We start from the raw sequence: 20957 nt of genomic DNA, 5'->3' as shown, positions 1-20957 counted from the left end.
TCCACAAAGGAGCAACCAGACAGTATATATTTTAGGTTTTGCAGGACATACACTCAAAAATACTCAATCCTGCCATTTTAGGGCAAAAGCAGCCACAGACAATACTTAAACAAGTGTCTGTATCTGTGTTCCAGTAAAACTTTATTTACAAAGGTGGAGTGCCAGATTTTGCCTGAGGACTATAGTTTGCCAACCTGAGGTTTTAAAAAGCAATCAACTTGTATAACCGTGTAAACTAATCCTCACGCCCCACCCCCCTTGCCCCGTATGCCACCGACTTTTCAGTTTTCCAAAATATGCCTAATCACAACAGTCTGGGAAAAACTAGCACAAAGGAACAAATTGCGCTTTTACCCCTTGCTGGAGTAAGATGATTTACTGCAATGTTTCTCCCCTTTCAAGACTATTACTACAAAGCTTCCTTTTAGCCAGGTTTTCAGTCCCTCCTGCCACACTGCCACCATCTCCTCTGGTGCATCTGCTAGAACGCAAATGTGAGATGTTGTGAAGACGGGAAAAGGAACTGTAGAGTTCTGACAATTACATTTCATGGAACACAGGCTGACTCGTTCTGCAATAAAATGTCAGCTCCCTGAGACAAGAGATGTGGTCCGTTCGAGCCCCTGTTCAATTCCCTGTGCCAAGAACAATAAATATCTGGTAAAAGAATGATTACAAGAACTAAAATGCAAAGGTGATATTGTTATATGTTGTTCTGAATTTTTTAAGCCTAAATTGAATTGGTGTTGATAGGATGCATCGAGTAGCTGGCTTTGCGGACTGCAGAGAGAGTGACAGTTATTTTCATAAAATATTCGAGGTAATAGGGACCAGAGGTCAGAGATCCCCAGCACCTCTGTGGCTGTCTGACTGAGAAAGCAGAGACCCAGAGGGTATGAGGAATAGGCTACACACCGGTTAGGGACAACGCAGGAGTGCAACTCCTATTTTTAGTTTATTTCACTTCACAATGCGGCTTCTCATTAGCCAGATTTTCTTTTTAGAGTTACAGAACAGCAATTTCTCATCAAATGCACTCTCCAAAACTTGGTGGTTTTTTTTTTTTTTTTTTTGGTTTGGTTTTTAAGAACAGCTAATTTTGTTCTTGCTTTGCAAACACTGAAATACAAGTTTTTAAATGAGGCTTAAGTGAAACATTTTAGTTGTCTGAATTACAGATGTGCCGAGGTTTGTCATTGCCTGTTTGTAATCCCCACTGAGAATGCAAAGGTTTGTGGTTAGAGACTGCAGAAATTCCACATACTAGTTATTTTACTACACACACACACAGAGTTAATTAATTTAAAGAAAGGAAAAACTTTTGAGAATGAATGGAAACTCTCCCCACTGAATGAATCATAATGTTAGCGGCTCCCTCCTTAGCACAGAACTTTCCAGTAGAATTCAACAAATCACAAATCTATCTAAGCATATACAAATGGGTTTAACAAACTCAAATCTAAACCACTGGTTCTCAAATCTGGTTGCATACGAGAATTGCCCTGAGGAGGCTTCTTGCTGGCACTCATTTAGAGGAAGTAAAGCCCTTTATGCTGAAGGCAGGCATGGTGCCATCTTCTGGATCATCTTCTGTCTCCTCCACCTTATCTGCTCAGGGCTCCCTTATCTAACTACCTAACAACTCTATACTTGTCCAGTTCATGCCTGGAAAACAGGCGCCTATGTCGATCCCAAGGGGTTGGGAGGGGCTAAATCACAGTCTGTTTTTACCTTGCCCCCCCAGAGTTAATGTCCAGGAAAAATCAGCGTACAGAAACAAGAATTATTTGAAAAGAAGCGAGGAAGAGAAAAATAAATTAGATAAGGACAGCCTGAGGGAAAGGGGTGGAAAGGGCCAGAGGCAATCTCCATTACACCTTGCTGATATAGTAGTGGTTCTTTTCCACTTACACATTATTATCACACGCACCTTGCATTGTTCTTATGAGGTGGAATCTAGTTGCAAACAGGACGATAGCGCAGGTACAGTTGGCCCTCTGTATCCATGGGTTCTGCATCTGCAGATTTAACCAACGCAGATAGAAAATACATATTTTTAAAAATTCCAGTTTCAAAAAGCAAAATTTGAGTTTGCCAAGCAGTGGCAACTATTTACATAGCATTTACATTTTATTTACAAATATTTACCTAGCATTTACATTGTATTAGATATTATAAGTAATCTAGAGATGATTTCAAGCATACGGGGGTGTGCGCGTAGGTTACATGCAAACACGACACCGTTTTATGTAAGGGACTTGAGCATCCTTGGACTTCGGTATCCGAGGGGGGCTCCTGCAACCAACGCCCCTCAGATACTAAGAGATGACTGTATTTTTTTATTGAGGTAACATTGATTTATAAATTATATAAGTTTCAAGTGTACAATGTAAACAAAGAGAACAAAAAAGTGTGTGTTTCTTATCATCCCAATATACAAAGGGTTAAGCTGCAACACACTGCAGTTACTCAGCAACGGTGTGCCCTGAGAATTCAGGCTGGGAGAAAACGGATCCCTAGAGAGTTAAGAAGCAAATTGAATATTGAAATATAATAATTCAATATTGATTTTGAAATATTTAAAATGAATTAATAGTTAAGCTAAATATGGCTAAAAAGTGATATAAAATTGTTAAAACTTACTATTTAGTATGTCACTGGTATCCACAAAAACTTTTTGATATTTTACTGTAATAGGTATAAAATAAGAATGAAAACTAATTGACTACGGTGGGGGGAACTGAAGTATGAAAACTACTTATACAGAAGCTAAACTGAATTTCTAAACTGTGCCAAAAACCTAAGGTATATGTACCTGTATCACTTCTATCAGCATTTAGAGTGAAGAAAGGGTCTATCAGGCTCCACAATGAACCAAGGAGGATAATACAACAGTAGTAATTATCGCCAATAGTATTAAGACAGCAAACTCTCTTGTAAAAGCAAAACAAATTTAAACGTGTATGAAAAGAGAGATGCACAGTGATGCTGTATTTTCACTTATTACTCAGCACATCTCCCGACCCACCAGACTCCCAGTCTTACCAACATTATATCTATTTCTTCACTGTGCTACCAGGCATGTGATTGTATTAAGTACTCCAACACCCTTTCCTTTAACTACAAAACTGCAAATATATTTGCTCATTTTTGATGGTCCTGTGCTGCTTGCCAATTTTTTCCTACTTTGTGACTTTTTTTTTTTTTTACAATTTCTTTAAGTTCTTTATATGTGGCTGATTATTCTGAAACCTCGTCTTCTAACACCTGATAGCTTCGGTGGTCTGGATCTGCAGCTTGTGATTTCTGCTGACTTCATTCATGGGGGTTTGTTTCTCACTTGTTTGTGAGTATTGAGTTAATTTCAGTTTGTGAAAATCCTTTCAGGATCCAGTTTAATGTGTCAGTTCTTTAATGAATTTTCCCTTTATCGTTGATGGAAGGCTTAGTCTCCAGTTTCAGTATTAATATCCCATTGCCCTCAGGGCAACCTTGCTTTTCCCTTGTGCTCACCTGATCATTGATAGTTTTAGCACACCTTTTTTTTTTTCCTAAGTCTTTCCTTATTCCTTACAAGTTCAGCAACAAAGTAAAAATTTTAATTTTATGCAGGTTCTACTTGCAGTGGGAAAGCCCTTCAAAGTATCAAGTCCTTGTATTACAAAAGGCAGACTTTTGACATAATCTTCAAAGTAATTACATCATTTAATTGTAAAGTAAGAGAATACATTTTTTTCAAACAATCATCACTCCAAATACCCACGAATAAGGTTTGGATTGACTGTGAGGATACTAGCAATGGAAACCATTTCTCCACAACTAAAGTGTCTTAAATGATGGTTTAACACAATTGTCTTAAAATGCTTTGAAGAGATTTTTAAATTGCGATGCTCTTGTTATTGGCATTTAACATTGTAATGCTCTTTTTAGTGGCATTTCTTCCCTTATTCCAACCCCAAGGAAGAGTTCACATATGGGTCAAGAAAACAACTAGGTTGTATGAAACTTTTGAGTAGAGAAGCAAAGAAGTTAAGCGTTCTATATTCTGAGTACCTCATTTTTCAATTTTTTTCACTCTCTTGTAATTTGTTCACAGCAGCTGGTAAAATACGACGCACTCAGGGACTCCCTTCTATGTAGAGTTAAGTAACAAGCCCCTTTAAAAAGAGGGAGCAGACCAATGTCAATTTCCGGGTTTCCGAGGTTGCACTGTAGTTATACAAGATGTTCTATGGGGGAGACGGGGTGACGAATACACAGGACCTCTCTATACACGATTCTGCAAATTCCTGCGAATTGATCATGATCTAAAATTAAATATATACATATACAGCAAAGTGGAAACTACGGGAAGGCCTAGAGGCAAGGGAGGATGAAGCAGGCAGTTCCTCTCTCTGACCGGGTCTTAAAAGAGTGGGAAAAAGGGGCTCTGTGTGACACACTCCTGGTTTATCTTAGTTCTCCAAAGGCATTGTGCAACAAAGCCCTAACTGATGATAACAAACATTCGTTGCCTGCTGAATACTCTATTATGAAATCCCTCAGCCACCCAGCAGGGTGACCGGCATCTGTATGCGGGCACAGAAAACCATTCATCTTCTCCCCGGAGACACAACTAATAGCTCCCTTTAAATGCCTGGTGGGTTTTTTTTTTTTTTTTAAATAGTTATTAATGCCAGGTTGACAAATAAACACCATAAATTAGCACCACAGGAACATGAACTATGGAGTGTATAAAAATAGGAGAAAACATGACTTCTAAGGCAGACTATTTAAAATTATACGGGGAATAGAGGATCTGTTTTTTAACCAGGCTGAGAACACTGAGAACATTTGTAAATACTCTTGCTTGTTGTGCAATATGTCTTTGATTAATTGCAACATATGCTTATACTATGAATAATCATTTTTGATACAGTAGTAAGACATCTGACAGAAAAATTGCAAATAAGGAGGTGTTTCTCTGTGACTCTTGAATTGTATTAATATTTTAAATCAATTAACAACTTAATGGATAGTGTGGGAGAAAGGAACAAACTAATTTAGCTTCAGGAAGCAACTTGAACAGTTTTCACTACTCACTATTTTACATTTTGCAGAATTTCCATTTGTATTAATAACTTATTACTTCTATTAAACATACATTTTTCCCTAAAGCCTAATGTTTCTTTCAGTGGAGACAAATTAACTAGGACAGCCTTTTCTTAGCTGGCCAATTATTTTAATTGCTAGAATCTTTTAAAATGTGCTTGCTTTGCATAGATTTGACCAGTTGAACTTGCCCCCAAAATGCATTGACTTTGGAATACAGGAGATGGAATGTTTTTGGTGAATACGTGGATGCCAAAAAACGGAGACATTTGGGGTTCTGCAGTGCCGAGTAGTAGACTGACAACCCCGTGGGTGACTTTACTCCATTGCTTTTCATCCTCGTCTTTGCCTTCAACTTGGTGCTTTACCAAACCAGCCCTCTTTTGTTCATTTCAAAGTTTAGCTTCCTTGTTCTCTTTGTGAAGAACTATGGCTTGAAGGATAGGCAGGCAATTACTCTAAGGAGGAATTATAACATTGTAGGTGGGGCTCTGCTATAACCAAACTTGAGCTTTTCATCCTTATTCTTTTAGTACTGAAAAAAAATTCCTGAAGCCCATGTTTAATGAGCATTGAAGAATTAAAAGCAAAAGCCATGACAGAGCATTTCATTCTTTAGACCTCCAAGAAAGGGGGGAAGTTTGATTAAACTGAAAGAACGAGAAGCACCATAGAGACAGACTTTGAGGGGGTTAGTACCTCCTCCTGGCAATGCAAGGAAGCTGGTCGTTTTCATGCAAATGACAGAATTTCCTGAAGGGCACGTGAAAAGTCACAGCCAACTTGCAGACAGGCTCTGAACACGCAACTAGGCAGGAAAAAGAATACCCGAAATGAAGAGAAGGCTAAATAGGAATATACGAATAAAGTAGAAAAATGAGTAAGCAGATTGGTAGAGAGAAATCACAACAATCAAAAACAGAGAGGAAAAAAATTCAGAAATTTAGAGCAAAGGGAGCAGATTCATAGTAACACAGTGCTACTGTTACTGGCGATAAGGCTACTTACAAAGGGCGTAACCAGGCGTAGGAGCGCTGAGTTCAACATCCTGCACAGAACACACGGAGAAAAAGCGAAGATCATGTTGAACTAACTAAACAAGGAGGCCGTTAGGCTAAGGTGGTTCTAACTCCTTCGCAGCCTGTATAAGCAAACCAAATCCTAAACTTGCAACAGCCTCAAGGTTAAGAAGTCACAACCTAAGGACAGCCAATCACAAACAGCCAAGTGGGCTTTCCCAAGGCAGCAACCCTTTAAGCTATAGCCAATCAAATAATTGCTTTGTTTCTGTTTCTTCTCCTTAAAAGTCTCACCCCTGGTTCCTGCAGGTAGAATGCACCTAACCACTTCCTATTTGGCACTGCCTATTTGCTCAAATAAATTCTTAAAATGTTTAATATGCCTCAGTTAATCTTTTAACAGAGACAACAGGAGAGTCAAAAGGGGCTGAAAGAAATGAGGCTAAAATGATGATCCCAGCCTAGCAGTCTACAGAATCCCTTACTCCTTTGTTAATTCAGCCTTGCTCCTATTTAATTATCCAATCGCTCACTCCTTCACTCCGCAAACCACTCCTTACTAAGGAGGAACTACTGGTAAAATTAAACTCATCTGCGTACTGTCTGTCCTAGCTTGGTCTCACTAGAAAGCAGAGCTGGAGCCAAAGCTCTCGTGCTGCTACTTCTTCAGGGAGTGCAAGCCCATGGAAGCAGGAACGAGGACAGAGGGAGTGAGGAAGGGAGGAGGCAGAGCACAACTGCCAGTGTGGTGTTGAGCTGGACGCTGTTTGGTATCAAGGGCAACTGACTGTCAGTCTTACTGAGCTGTCTTCTGAGGCTCTAAGAATGACTGTGCCTCAAGACATTTGCTATGTGGTAGAGAAGGGGGTATGTATCCCCTGGCCCTGATCTCTACTGGTCAAAGATTTACTCCATACGTTCACAAGTGTTAACTATCTGGTTGAGCTGCAAAGGCCGCAAGAACCTGGGACATCTCTCCTCAAGGCAATAGCGACACCCTATGGCAGTGATCTGGGGTGGTAGGTGGGGCACAAGGCAGCAGGGACCAGGCCCGATATGGAAGGAAGTTGGTTATGGTGATGGTGGGTGACTCAATGGCCAATGGCATGGGTGAGACCAAGAAGGTTTGAGGTGGCATAAAAGAGGTACCTAATACACGTTCCTTGGAGACATTAGTAATTAACTATATTTAACTCTACTGCACTGCAAATTTGGTTATAATTTTATCCATGTTGTGCTTTTTACGTTATTCTCATATTCTTTTTGTTATATAGCCTCAATTGCAGGATGCTAACTTAGGGTCTATCCGTCTTACAAACACTTAAATTTTCTCAAACGATAATCCTTTCATTAGCATCCAGGAAATAGCCCTTGGTGTTTGTCTGATTCCTCTCTCAGTCGTGCTATATCAAGCCTGGTTGAATGCTATGGGACATTGATCACATGCCTGGCACCATTGAGACAGGAAGGAAGGGGGCAGGGCACAGTCAAGAAAGGAATGACATAGCAGTTAGCACCAAGATGGCGAGAAAGGCGACTCCCAATAGACCTTGAGGCCCAGGGTGGTGGGAGATTTGACTCTCAGTAGGCCTTGAGCTTCGTTATACATTCATTGTAATATATTAGCATGGTAAATGGCACTTCCACAGGTGCCATAAAGTTCTCAGGCTAATCACAAAAGGTCAAAAAGTGGCCGGTGGCCCAGTTCTTGGTAATCCCAGCCCCTTCCCCGAAGTAGCTGAAATAATCCTCCCACTTGTTAGCCTGTGACGCTACCGAGCCCATAAAAACTAGTAACACCGTGCCTCACGGCCTCTCGCTCCCTCACCTTCCAAGACGGCCCACACTCTGTCTATGGAGTGCGATCTAGTTTTACTTTAAACTAAGCACGCACCCTCGTGCCTTGTGGCCTCCCTGGCCTTCTGAGGTGGCTTGCGCTCTGTCTATGGAATATGTATCTCTCTGAATAAATCTAGTTTTACTCAGCTGTGGCTTGCTCTTGAATCCTTTCCTGGGTGAAGCCAAGGATCCTCACTTGGCAGGGTGCTTCCCAGAGACTCAACAAAAGACCTGGGTCACGTCCATCCTCTGATGCTCCATTTTTGCCTGTATCCCTGTGACATGTGGTTTTCATGCATTATCTTACTTAATCCCCTCTATGATGTAAGGATCATGATCCCCTCTTTACAGATGGGGAACCTGAGGATCAGAGAGGCTGAGTAACTTGCCCATGGAAAGTCACACAGGGACAGATTTTCACCCAAGCCTGACTCAAAAGCTCATGCCCTTAACCACTATGCCGGTGCTTCTCAAAATGTGGTCCCGGGACCAGCAGCATTAGGTCTCCTGGGGACTTGTTGGAAATACACATTTTTGGGCCCCACTCCAAAACTTCTGATTCTAGAACCTGAGATGAGGCGAGCAACCTGCATGTGAATGATCCCTCCAGTGATTCTGACACATGCTAGAGTTTCAGAACTGCTCCTTTCTGTTTTGCCTCCTGCTGTCTCCTACCTGGTCTAGGATAAACGTAACGCCAACCAGTGTCCCATTCATTTTTATTCTGCTCACCTCAGATTATCCTCAGTCTTGACATTGATTCTTTTCCATTGACTCATTTGAGTTTAGGGAAAGGGAAAAACAAAAACAAAAAACAAAAAACTAACAAACAAACAAAAAATCTCTGAAAGAAGAACCTGGTATTCTCCATAGTAGATTAACTATTAAAGTGGTGTTACGTAGACCATGAATTATTATCAGAAAAAAACTAAAGGTTAAACCAACATTCAGGTGACTTTTATTGTGTTTCGTGGTCTTACTGGAATTTTACCCTTTCCTGATTAGTTGAGATAAAAGAAGACATGGAGGTTAGTGAAATTAGTGAGCTTCAGAACCTTCTTTAAAGATGGTGAAGATACCTTTCTCCTGCGTATGAGTTCATCGCTTAAAGATAGATACTTGAGACAGTGTTCTTTTTATCTCACTACTTAAACATAAAGCTGGACCAAGAGTGCTTGGGAGACCTGTCCTCATCAGCAGGGCCTGGCCCCCGTGGCAGTGTTTTAACTCAAGAAGCCTAATTTAATTAACACCCTGCCACTGGGTCGGGTGCTGCGCCGCCTTGGATGTCTGGCCTAAGGAGAAATGTGCAACCCCTGCTCTTTTTATACCTAGTTAGCCTTCTAAAAGTTAGGATGTCCAAGGAGCGAGAGGAACTGGCTTCTCCATCATGTTTCGCGTATGCTGCTAATTGAGCTGACAGTCTTGGTCCACAGTCTGTTCCTGAAGCAGCTGAGCCTTCAGCCGCTGCCCTGTGAAAGGATTGCAAATGTCAAATGGCTCATCGTTGCCCTTGCGGCTCTTGAAATATGGAAGAGAATTGATCAGGGGGAGTGCTGTAGTCTGCATGCTTGAGTAACTGCAAGCAACACAAAACCAGGAAGGAATAAGGTATTCAGGTCCGACTGGTAATGGCTACGCCATCTCTCCTCACTTTCCCTATCCGGTGTGCTAATGAGCAGAGGAAAATGTGAAACTCTGTGGCTCCCCTAATTGCTATGCTTTGCCCTCATAACTTTTTTGTTCCTGATTATCACGGTGAGAGTCTTGCTTCTGTCAATCATTTCTGGTTCTTTCTGCCTAGAAAATAACAATGTGTGTTTTTTGAGCCTGGAGATTATTCCAGTCCCCCTTTTTTTCCCCATAATTAAAACAGAGAAAATGATGATGATTTGGGGGGGGGGCAGTTACTTTACAATCACAAGCCACAGTAATCAGGAATGGTTTGGTGTGTTTGTTTTTGTTTTTGCCCCTAGAACTTCTCCTGGGTAATTCCCAAATTTTCCTCAGGACTTGCAGCACTGTGGAACTGCAGGTTTGCTTGCTTTTACCACAATTCTGGACTGTGAGGGTTTGCTATTTTTAATCCTTTTTCTCTATCCCAGTGGCGGCAGTACTGTGTAGTGAAAAAATCATGGATAGTAGTGCAAGACAAGCTAGTGAAACCTGGCTCCATCCTATACTAGCTTGGCTTCCTTACTATACTCACTTTACCAATAAGGAAGAGCATTCTCCCTTTCCAGAGCTATTCAGAGAACTGAATGGAATAATGCACTTAAAATCGTCTAAATCAGTTCCGGCCACACAGTAGATGCTCAATAAATGTGTTTTCCTTCTGTTTTTAATTAGCATCCCCTTTGTTTGGGAAGTTCTTTCTGGTTCTTGCATTTGATTTAAAGGATTTGATTTCTCTTCAGATTTTATTTCAGATGTGCATAAGACATCACTACCTGATGGCTCTTGGCTCAAACTGCCTCAGAAGCATAAGCTTGGCAGTTTGCTGTTGGCAAAGGTGGGGTATTTAGGGATGTTGATGGCTATTTACAGAAGAGAGGAAAAGGTCTCTACCCTCCTCCTGCGCCCCTGTAGAACAGCTCTTTGGCTCCATGGTGATGCAGTGTAACAATGAACAGTAACATTTACAGTATCTACTGTGGTGTCCCAGGAACTGTACAATGCACTTTGCATCATTTTCAATTCTCACAGCAACTTTATAACATAATTTTTGTTATCACCATCTTACAGATAATAAACTGGAGCTCAGATAGGTTAAGTGACTCGCCCAAGATCACACAACTACTGTCTAAGGTTAGAGTGACTCCAGGGTTAATGCTTATTGTTGGAGGGAGAGAAGGAGCAAGGAAGGATGGAAGAAAGGAAAGAAAGAAGAAATTAAAGAAGGAAAGACAGAGAGCAAGAGAGAGAAAGAAATCAGGCCCTTCATTTCAGATGGATTGACTAGCACTACTGGTACCTATTTTTTCCTCTTCCCAGGGAAATGTCAGCTTTGGAAATAATTTAACCCAGATAATCACTCTGTTGGAATAACTCTCTCCTGGTGCTGCTGTAATTTGGCTTACAATTATAGCTAATTGAACATCTTCTAAGTGAGCTCAGTGCTGCACGCACGTGGAAAAGACATTGAATGTGCTAAGCATGCAAAAACATGATCAGAGAAGTTCATTTTTTTACCAGCAGAAAAAGAAAGTAATTAGTGAGACATTTTTTCAGCAAGGAGAGGGGAAAAAAAAAAAACACCCAGCCCTCCCCTGCCCCCCACGGTCTGGAGACAAGCTCTAAGATGGAGATCCCTGGGCCCCATTAAATGTGCAGTAATGAATAGGGCTTGTGAGCTGTAGGTTGGCATCTGTGAAAAGGTTCCCCTTCTCAGGCATCAAGACACATTAGTCTCATTATTTGCAGGTATTTGACAAGACAAGAGCCAGAAGGAAGCAGCAACATAAGGAAACCCAGTGTGGAGAGAGTAGGTGGTTAATGAAAGGAAACAAAGAAAGGGAGCTCGACAGATTTGTTCTAGAAAAGTCTTCTCTAAAAGAGGGGTATTTCAGAGGCAAACAGTCATTCAGGGCCCTCCATTCAAGGCGCCTGGAAGGACGCCTGCTTTACCCCGTGCTCTCCTGATCAGACACACGTTAGGCATTACACCTACTGGGAAATTCTTAGTTAAAATTGGTGTGTATGTATGTATTTTAAAATTTTTTTAACTTTCTAAGGTATTCCTTTCAACTCAACTCATAAAATGACTAAGCCTCAAAGTATCCCAGGCTGGTGCTGGCTCATTTTCTAAAGCAGCGGGAGCAGAGGGCTAGACAGAGAGCCGCAGAGAGACAGGTGCTCCTGAACCAGCCCCCTTTTTTCTGTCTTTGCCAGAAGGCTTTTTGCCTGTATGGCCACTTCAGGCTCCTTGGTCCTGCTTATTATTAAGTCCCTTGGCAACTGGCTTGGTGGGAATAGAGTATCTGTGACTCTGAATAATTGGGTGGGGACATGAAAAGGCTGGAGGCTTAAAAAAGGATAAATCTAATGGGAAGCACCAGGGTTTTAACTTCTACCTCTGCATTTGCACTGAGCTGTCGCCAAGCTATTCAGAGCACTAGGGGGGACTTTCAACTTTATGACCACAGGTCATAAGAAAAGGCTCAGAAGGATTTAGAGGTGGGGTTGCTGTTCTGATAGAATTGCCCACAGGAAACAGTTTCTAATTGGTAGGGGAGAGGGGACGATGGAGGAGCTTGTCACAGACATCGGAGGAGCAGTCTTTCCATCTCTTCTTCAGTCCTGTTTGTATATGAGTTCGCGTCAGTGAGGAGGACAGAGAGGTTTTGCCCAAATACAGCCACTCTGTCTGGCTCTATATTCCTTCCCTTCCTCTTCGGGGCCCTACTTGTTCTCTCAGGATTTAGGACAGTGGTTCTGAACATGGGGTGATTGTACCCCCAGAGTACATTTGGAAATGTCTGGAGATATTTCTGATTGTTGTGATTTAGGGAGCTGTTACTGGCTCTGGGGGTGGGGTGGGGGTAGAAGCCAGGAAGCTATTAAACATCCTACAGTGCGTAGGACAGCCCCACAAAGAGTGATTCCCTCCAAACTGTCCACGGTGCCAATCCAGAAGCCTTGATTTGGAGGGTGCCCAATCTTCCTTTACTAATGTTATTTCTCTTACCAAGGTTAAAAGTAGTGATTATGACACTGAATTTTCATGGCTCCCTGCCTGCTTTTCCAGGTCTGTCTTTCAATGGCAAAAGTATTCTGTTTGGCGGAAGCGTCCCTGTCTTCCTGGTTGGGATGAGCATGGAGGGCAGGTTTCTCATTTTCTGAAGGCAGCAGGCACCTGAGCTACCTGGTATGAATGGCAGGTTTGCATTCGTGGGGTGGTTTCATAATGGTAGCGACGGTGTTTGTGACACCTTGGTGCTGACAGCAGCAGGCTACCCAGGCAGAGCACAGAGCACTTGGGACAACATACAGAAGAGGCCAAATAATTAAGTGCTGTACTTCTGCAAGCTTCTTGATCTGAAGGTCATTATTTCTTTTTACCAATATGTCTGCAAGCAAGTATATTCTGAGTAGAAGTCTGGTTGGAATGAAATACACTTCTGAATCAATTTTGTATGTCACTAAAGAATCTTTAATCACAGAGCTGGACACTAGAAGTAACATCATGAGACAAGAAAATGAACAATATTCTGAGAAATCAAACGTGTGGCTCTCTGACACAAGTCTACATGATCCAGTCTAGGAAAACATAATTGTTAAGTCCCTACTACGGACTGAGGCCTCATCTCCAAGCAACAGCATAAATTTATGTTTTTATTTACAAAAGTAAAAACAATTCTTCAAATATATCCTGTTTTGGTTCTTTTGCATTTCTTTCCTTAGCTGCAAATCCAAAGCCCCACTCGTAGGAGGGAATTAAACAGGACCAATATAAACAAGCCAATTTAAGTAGACCTTAGAGGGTAAAATATTATAATTGGAAGCAAGCCTGCCATGACTGGAATTGTTGCTGTCAGTCTGGGGGAAAACTCTCCATAGGTAGATGCAGAATGCTGTCAGCCGCTGTCCTCAAAGCTGCCACTATTCCGGCAAGGATGAAAATGCATTGGGCTCAGGGGATCAGACACGTAGCCTGCATTAGGAAAGAAGTTCAGCTGTTACTTACTGGCCTTTCAGCCCACCTCCCCATTTTTCTCAGCCAGCCTCACCCAGTAAAATGCACAGCGGCCAGGCATCTCCCCCAGGCTCCTGGGAACAGAGAGCCCGGACGAGAGTTGCGGGCAATCAACTGTAAAACAAAAGCAAAATTTAAAACGGAAACAGAGCGCTGAGACCAGAGGAACAGCAATGATGGGTGTCTGATTTGAACCCAAGCTGGCCAGGTGACATTTTGAGTGTGGAGTAAAGAAGGGTGCAGTTCAGGAAGGCGCTTTATCACGATGGCTAAAAGCGCGGGCTTCGTGTCAGGCAAGTCTGGGTTTAAAGCCTGCGTCATTACTTGCCAGTTCTGTGACTTTTGTTAACCTTTCTAAGCCTCAGTGTCGTCATTTGTAAATGGGAAAAATAAAAGTCCTCAGTTATAAGGCTGGAAACACACATAAGACAATTAGCACAGTGTCTGACACAGAGTGGGTGGGAAGCAAATGATGGCTGTAAAAGGAAGGTGGAGATGGTGAGAGAGACAAAGGAGGGAGTACTCTCTACAGCAGGTGGGCTCTGGCTGGGTTTTTTTTTTTTTTAAGCCCCTCTGAGAGTCCAATTCTTGAGCGTACATCGGTGCTTAGGTCTGAATCCTAGTGGCGTTCGATACTGATTGAAGCACTAGCCCTGGGTGTGTCCAAAGAACTGAGCGGGTGCCTTGGGATCTGGCCGCTGTCCTAGAGAACGCTGCACACGGGCAGGGAAGCCTTCCCTCTCTGAGTAAGGAGGCTGCTCATCGCTACTGGGAAAATGGGCGCATTTGTCAATAACTACTGCTGCTTTTGCTCCCCTTTGATAGCTGAGTTTTCCGAACCAACTCAGCCATCCACATTTTCATCATGACATCTAGCAATATGCAGCTCGATGGGCGTATTTATTTTCATCAGAAAGGTCTCTGTCAGAATCTCTTAGGCAGCACATAAACTCTCCAGGAGGGGGCGCCACTGCTGCCCACTGTCCTCTGTTGCTGGCAAGCAGGGCTGGCCCTGGTCGGAAGTGAGGAAGGTTGTGGTGGGGGGAGGCTGAGATATGGGGAAGCAGGATACACATTACCGAATCCTAATTCTGGGTGAACAAAAACAACCTACATCTTAGAGCAGAAATACTCCCTTTGTCCAGCCCGAAACTGCAACTTTCTCCTGGGCATAGATAGATGCTTTAATAAGCTCGTCATCCTTTCATTACCATACGCAACCTTCTAATGTATGACATGCAATTTTACTGGCCTCAGGTGCTCCCTGCCTCTCCCCAAAGGTCTCCAATGGAAACCTTACTGTGAGCCTATGTCCCTCCAGGGTTGGCGGGTCTCCTTTCAGGATGGGTAGCAGAATCAGCAGGGCATGGATGCTGACATTTGTCGTGGGTGCCATCATCTCCAGAGCTGAAGGACAAACGCATTGTCTTTGTGCAGCCACTCAGCTTAAGAGGGACAAGTGAAATATGACCACACCCTTCAAGGAAAGACTGAACCATGTCTGCACCTTTTTGGTACTTCAGGGTGAAAGGTCTAAAGTACAGCTATGTACTTAATTTTTAATTCATTCTCCAGCCCTGCTCTCTGGGGGAGAAAAAATAAGAAACAGTTCATAAAGTTGCTGTTATACCACAACTGGTTTATGGGACGGAAATGAAGGGCAATTAAAGGATTCTTTCTTGTGCGATGAGATGGTCCTAGTGGGAGATATGGAACATATCTTCTTTGCCTGTTGGGGCTCTCACTCCATTCAAACACCCTAGTGTTTTCTTGAACTCCTGGTACAGCTATGCATAGGAAAACCTACTTTTGTATTATTGCATCATTTTTTCCTAATTTCTCCATCTTGAGGAATTCTGCTAAAAGTCTTATCCTATTAAGAAACAGATCGTTAAGTTAAAGAAATGCTTCATCTTGAAACTCCATCATGAAAGGGAAGACTTCTGGTCAAAGCACACATTTCAAAGGGTGCCCTATATTTTGTGGTTGTGCGGTCACATCTGTAAAGGCTTGGAAAAACGATATTATATCTATAAAAAATGTGATGATGTGACACTTTGAGCACATTTTCCCCTGTTACTGGACCGGCCAATTACGTTGTAAACCTGATGATAAAAAGCACTCGGCTGCATCCTGGACACGTACTGGGAGTCAGAAGCATAGAGTTTCCTTTCTTTAAAGTTCCCAAGTAGCTTGTTGTATCTATCCAGAACAATTTTTTTTCTTCTTTCTTAAAGATTTCCTAATGCCTTAGGTAATGATACTCTGCGGACAGGTGCAAAGCTGCGAGGTCTATTGCCATCTATATAAGAGAACTGGGAACACACCATCCAATTTATTCTTCCACAAACCCAGTTCTTGTAATAAATCTGATCTCTTTAACAGACATACTTTTTTTCAGTCCTCTATATTGTTAAAGGAAGTTCCCATGAACAAATGAGCTCATTGTACTAAAATTCTAATTAAATACAGAACCTCTCTGTCTTAGAGACTGGAGAAAGGACATCACAAGCCTGGCACATGAATATGGCAGCTGATGATAAGGGGGGTGGCCCTCCTCTGGCTTCCAGGAGCGAACATAGTAACTGTGTTACGATTTCAAAGAGATTTACTGATTCTTTCTAAAGCAGTCCTGTGCAAAACGGATCCCATCCGTGATACCCTCACCTCCTCTCCAGCTTTTTTGAGTGAATAACCAGGGTTACATTATACTCTCACGTACTTGCTAAAGAGGAAGTGCTCCCCCAGGATAACGATGTAACTGTGGAGATGCATCTCTTCTCTTCCCTCCCTATGTGCCCCGCGAGGTGCGGCTTAGAGGCAGTGGACTCAATAAGGCAGCAACAAGGTGTTTGGAATATCATGAGATGCAAGAGATTATCTTCAAAAAAGAGCTGTACGTTTTTTCCATGTGCACACACACTCATATACTTGCATGTAGACTTACACACTTATGCACACATTATTCAGCACAAAGGTAAATAAATGTACACTTAGATGACTTACAAAATTAAAGTTCGCACTTTTATAATATAATATTCATAAAGCATCCTTCATTTCTAGTTACCACAAAATAGAATCTTCTTTTCCTCCTTATCAGATAGATACCACCTTCCTAGGGGTAGTCTCCTGAATCCATCTGAAGAATCTGTACACTTACCATATTTGTCAATGGGTGAGAACTGAAGGCTTCTCCTCAAGTCCTCCAAAGACAGGCCTTGGGCAGAACATTGTCCGGCACTGGAAAATTCCATGAGATACTTTGATAACCATGGTGGTGGTTTGCTAATAACATTTTTATAAAACAGCATTTATTCACTCAGCACAGATCCCAGAAAACTGGCACAGTGATGCAAAGGTGTTTTTATCTTACTCATGACTGGTGGGGAAGAGTTCAGAATTATTCCAAGCAAGTCTGATCTACGTGTGAGTCCTGGCTCTTCCAGGTAGACTACAGTTCCTAGCTGTGTCACCTTGAACATGTTACCCTTTCTGAACCTAAGTTTATTGATCTGCAAAGTGGGAAAAGTAAATAATTTGCAATTTGTTTTGATAGTTAAATATAGAAAAAAAAAGTATTGAGTCTAAATACTGGGTTAATACCCTTGCAAGCCTTACTTAAAAGGAACTAATAACCAGAACATTATTATCTTAGTAATAATCCATATAAATGAAACGCATCCCAAGATGTATTATTATTATTACTTTGCTATTATTATAATGGTAATTATAAGAGAGAGTGATAATAATGATTAGTGACTGATTTCTATGTATTAAGCATTCACATCTATCATTTCATTTGATCTTCATAACTATCTTGTCATTACCAAATCATTTTTCTCATTTTATAGACTAGAAACTGAGGCTGGAGCAGTAAAGCCGCTTGGGACAGGTTGGGCAAATGGCTCATCTAGGATTCAAACCCAAGTCTTTCAGATTCCAAAGCCTGTACCCTTATCCACCGTTCAGATGGGAATTTCTTCATGATTCCTGGCATTCATTAATCCTTCTCTGTGCCAAACTTCTCCCGCTCTTCTACAACTTTGGTTCATGGAATTGCTTCCTTTCCACCTCTTCTGACTCAAAACCTGAAGTTCTCAAAACCCTCACCCTAATATCTAATCACACCTGTCAGTTAATTGTATGTCCTAATTCCTCCTGCATCCATCTCTCTCACGCATACTTAAGCATCTTCCATCAGGCTACCCTGGTTACCCCAGAACTGCCCTCACTGTGTCCACAGTAGAATTCTTAACTCCCCACAAGCCATCTAAATTACTGGTGCCGCATCATTCAAATACTTAAGCCAAGATTCTTGGAATGATCCTTGATATCTTTCTTTTTCTCACATCTCTCATAGAATTCAAATCTTTTTGACTTTGCCTCCCAAATGTAACCCTAATCCATCTATCTCTCCTCCTTCAAGGTCTGGGCCATATAATCTCATTCTTGTCTGGACCTCTGCAATTTGCCTCCTAATTGATTTTCCTGCATTCACTTCCATCCCCTTATAGTCCTTTCTCCATATATTATGCAGAGTGATCTTTTCAAAATATGAAAAGAATAGGCCATTCACCTACTTAAAGCATACTTAAAATCGTCCAGTGGCTTCCCAGTTCCTGTAGAATAAAACATACATACTTTACCTCACCTATGAGGCCCTGGCCCCGCCTACCTCTCCAACTTCAACGCGCACCCCTCTCCTCTCCTTTCGCTAAGTACTTCTTTTAGTATTCTTTCTGTCCTTTGAACTTTCTGATCTTCAGTCCAGAGCTTTTGCATTTTGTTAACTCTGCACGGAATGCTTTTCTTAATGAACCCAAATCCTGTTTTGCTGAACTCTTCCTCTGCCTTCCCCATGACTGGCTCCTCCATCGCTTAGGCCTCACTTGGAATGTCATCTGCTCAGATAGGTCTTCCCTGACCACCATTCCTAAGTGGCCGTTCCCCTGCCCCTCATCACTTTCTGTCACATCACATCAACCTATTTCTTTCTTTCAGAACTAAAAAAATTGTCTTGCTATTTCATCCATTTTTTTCCATATTCTTTCAAACAATGAAACTGGAAGCCTTGTCTGTCTTGTCTCCCGTATTCCCTGCACTCAGAACACTGCCTGGCACGTAGGAGAAGCTCAGAAATTAGTTTGTGGTTGATTTAATTAATAATCCCTAAATGATGTCTTTTTCTTTCACCATTCAATCCTCCCCTCCACAAGGTCCTCCTTTGATAAAAATCTCACCGGGGCACTCCCCTGCTCTGCACTGCAGTTCCTCAGACCAACACTCTAAACCCTGCAATCCAGCCCTCCTTCCCCCTTGCATCCTGTGTATCTCGTATTCTCCAGTGTCTCAATTCCACCGCCAGCCTCTTTTTTTCCCTCCAAGTTCAGGTCACACTAATAAACTTTAGATGTTTCAAACATTCCCGAATTTTCCCTTCTCCAAGGTTGTGGCTGAGCTGTTCCCACTACTCGAATCTGCTTGGTGACACCTCATTTAATCGTGACAGGAAGTGGTAAGGCAGCGTGGCCAAGGGTGAACATACTGGTGCAAGACTCCTTGAATTTGAATCTTCACTCCGTCGCTTTCTAGCTCTATGACCTTTGGCAAATTATTTTAACTGCTCTATGCCTCAGTTTGTGCAACTGTAAAATGGGAATCATAACAAGACTTCGCTTAGAAGGTTAATCATGAAAATTAAAAGAATTAATAAGTTTAAAGTACTTTGAACAGTGCTGACATTTAGTAAGTACTCAATAAATGCTACCTACTTTTATTATTTGTCAAATTCCAACTCAGAGACAGTATTTCCTCAAAGTCCTCTTGGACACCCCCAGTCAGAATTCCATGTCCCGCGAGTCCTCTGTGCTCCTACCACAGTGCTTGTCCGCCTCTGCTGTGGTGTAGATGGATCTGCATTGGTATACTAATACCCACTGAACAGAACGTTCCTGCAGGTCAGACGTCCTGTCTAACACCTTTGGGTCTCCTACGGGGCTTAGCTGGTACTTTGTAAACAGTTAAAATAATAAAAAGTGTGTTCAATAAAGCTAAGTTATTACAAAATGTTCATTTGGACATGTTAGATTTTTCTAAGCACTCACATGAACTCACATGGATTAATTCACTTAGCTGCCTTGAAAGTGACTGCATGTTTGGCCTCACTTTCTTAAGCTATAAAGTGAAGATGTTGTTTCTTAGAGGAAAGCAATGATTAAAAAGAAGAAAAAGGATTGACTTAAAGTGGGGACATGATGTGATCTCAATTAACATTAAATGGCAAACCATACTCGGTTCTGGACAATATTGTATCATTCAAGATATTTTTCAAAATAAAATCTACCCTACTAAGTCCTGTAACCTCTAGCTCCTTTTAAGAAATGTGCCAAAAGCAATAGTCTTGGCAACAAGAAGATAATAGGGAATAAATATTTCATCATCAAAAAGGCTATCTGGTTTCCTATGAATAAAAGCCCATCTCCAAGCTGTCTTATTTACCCAGCTGCTGAATGCAATTCATGCCAGGGGACTTAACCTTCCTGCCCAAGAGATACCACATAGGCTGTCTCTGGCCGCTGTTCTAGGATGACAGACAGATGGAAGCTAAGCACAACCAAGTTAAACAAAGCAGAAGAAACCAGACCCTGATCAGTGGAACTAGTTGCCCTCAGCCCGTGTGTATCCAGACTTCAGCAGAAGCCCGGAGTTTGAGAGACACACCAGGACCTCTGTTTGCTGAAGTTGTGGTCAGTGAAAATAGGCATTTCCAGGATGCAGCTGCCCTATGAATTCAATGAAAGTAAGTGGGAACTAATGGCAGGTAAGGAAAGCATTCAATTTTGCAGGGTTTCCTATTACTGGTCACCTAGGTAGCTTGCTTTATGCTAAAAGGATGATACATACCCTATGTAGGCATACATGTGACTGGTATGCAATATTATAACGGTGGTTTTATGTATACTTTTTATAAGAATGAAATGAAATTTTCTTTTAAAGAGGACGAGACAGTCCTTAGGGTAGTTTTTGCATACTACAGCATTATATTAACAGATCTTATTTTCGTGCTAAAAGAGGTTCAGTCCTGTTAGGCTAAATGGTTCATATTAGCTCTGTGATGTGTACGTCAAGATAAGCGTAATCATCAGACATTTTCTCTTACAAAGGTGCACTAGGGAATGAATCATTTACCGAGAAAGATGAGCAGAACCAAAATTCAGAAAATATTTTTTGCTTCTCAATCTATGCTTTATGGGTATAGCGTACTTAGTAGACTGGCGGCTAATGAGGCCAGTTCATACTCAGATCCAAAACAT

At 41.8% G+C, this 20957-nt stretch overlaps 1 protein-coding gene and 1 long non-coding RNA gene across 2 annotated transcripts in view; one reads left to right on the top strand and one right to left on the bottom strand.

Moving 5' to 3' along the window:
- Positions 1-1277: 1277 nt before the first annotated feature.
- LOC116668088 lies at positions 1278-20415 on the top strand. The gene is made up of 3 exons (XR_004325173.1): positions 1278-1292; positions 7998-8153; positions 20405-20415. It is a non-coding gene; the product is annotated as an uncharacterized LOC116668088 (long non-coding RNA).
- Positions 13079-20957, bottom strand: part of LOC102519218 (serine/threonine-protein kinase TNNI3K) — a 285392-nt gene continuing 277513 nt past the window's right edge. Inside the window, exons 25-26 of the mRNA XM_032494576.1 lie at positions 16805-16884; positions 13079-13602 (exon numbers count right to left, since the gene is read on the bottom strand). Of these exons, the coding sequence (XP_032350467.1) occupies positions 13526-13602; positions 16805-16884 (157 nt within the window). The 3' untranslated portion in view covers positions 13079-13525. The remainder of the gene's footprint in view (positions 13603-16804; positions 16885-20957) is intronic.

Source organism: Camelus ferus, chromosome 13 (assembly GCF_009834535.1).
Source record: "Camelus ferus isolate YT-003-E chromosome 13, BCGSAC_Cfer_1.0, whole genome shotgun sequence".
NCBI classification, from domain to species: Eukaryota; Metazoa; Chordata; class Mammalia; order Artiodactyla; family Camelidae; genus Camelus; species Camelus ferus.
The sequence above is the reverse complement of the archived record's forward strand: the minus strand, read 5'-3'. Positions and strand labels throughout refer to the sequence as shown.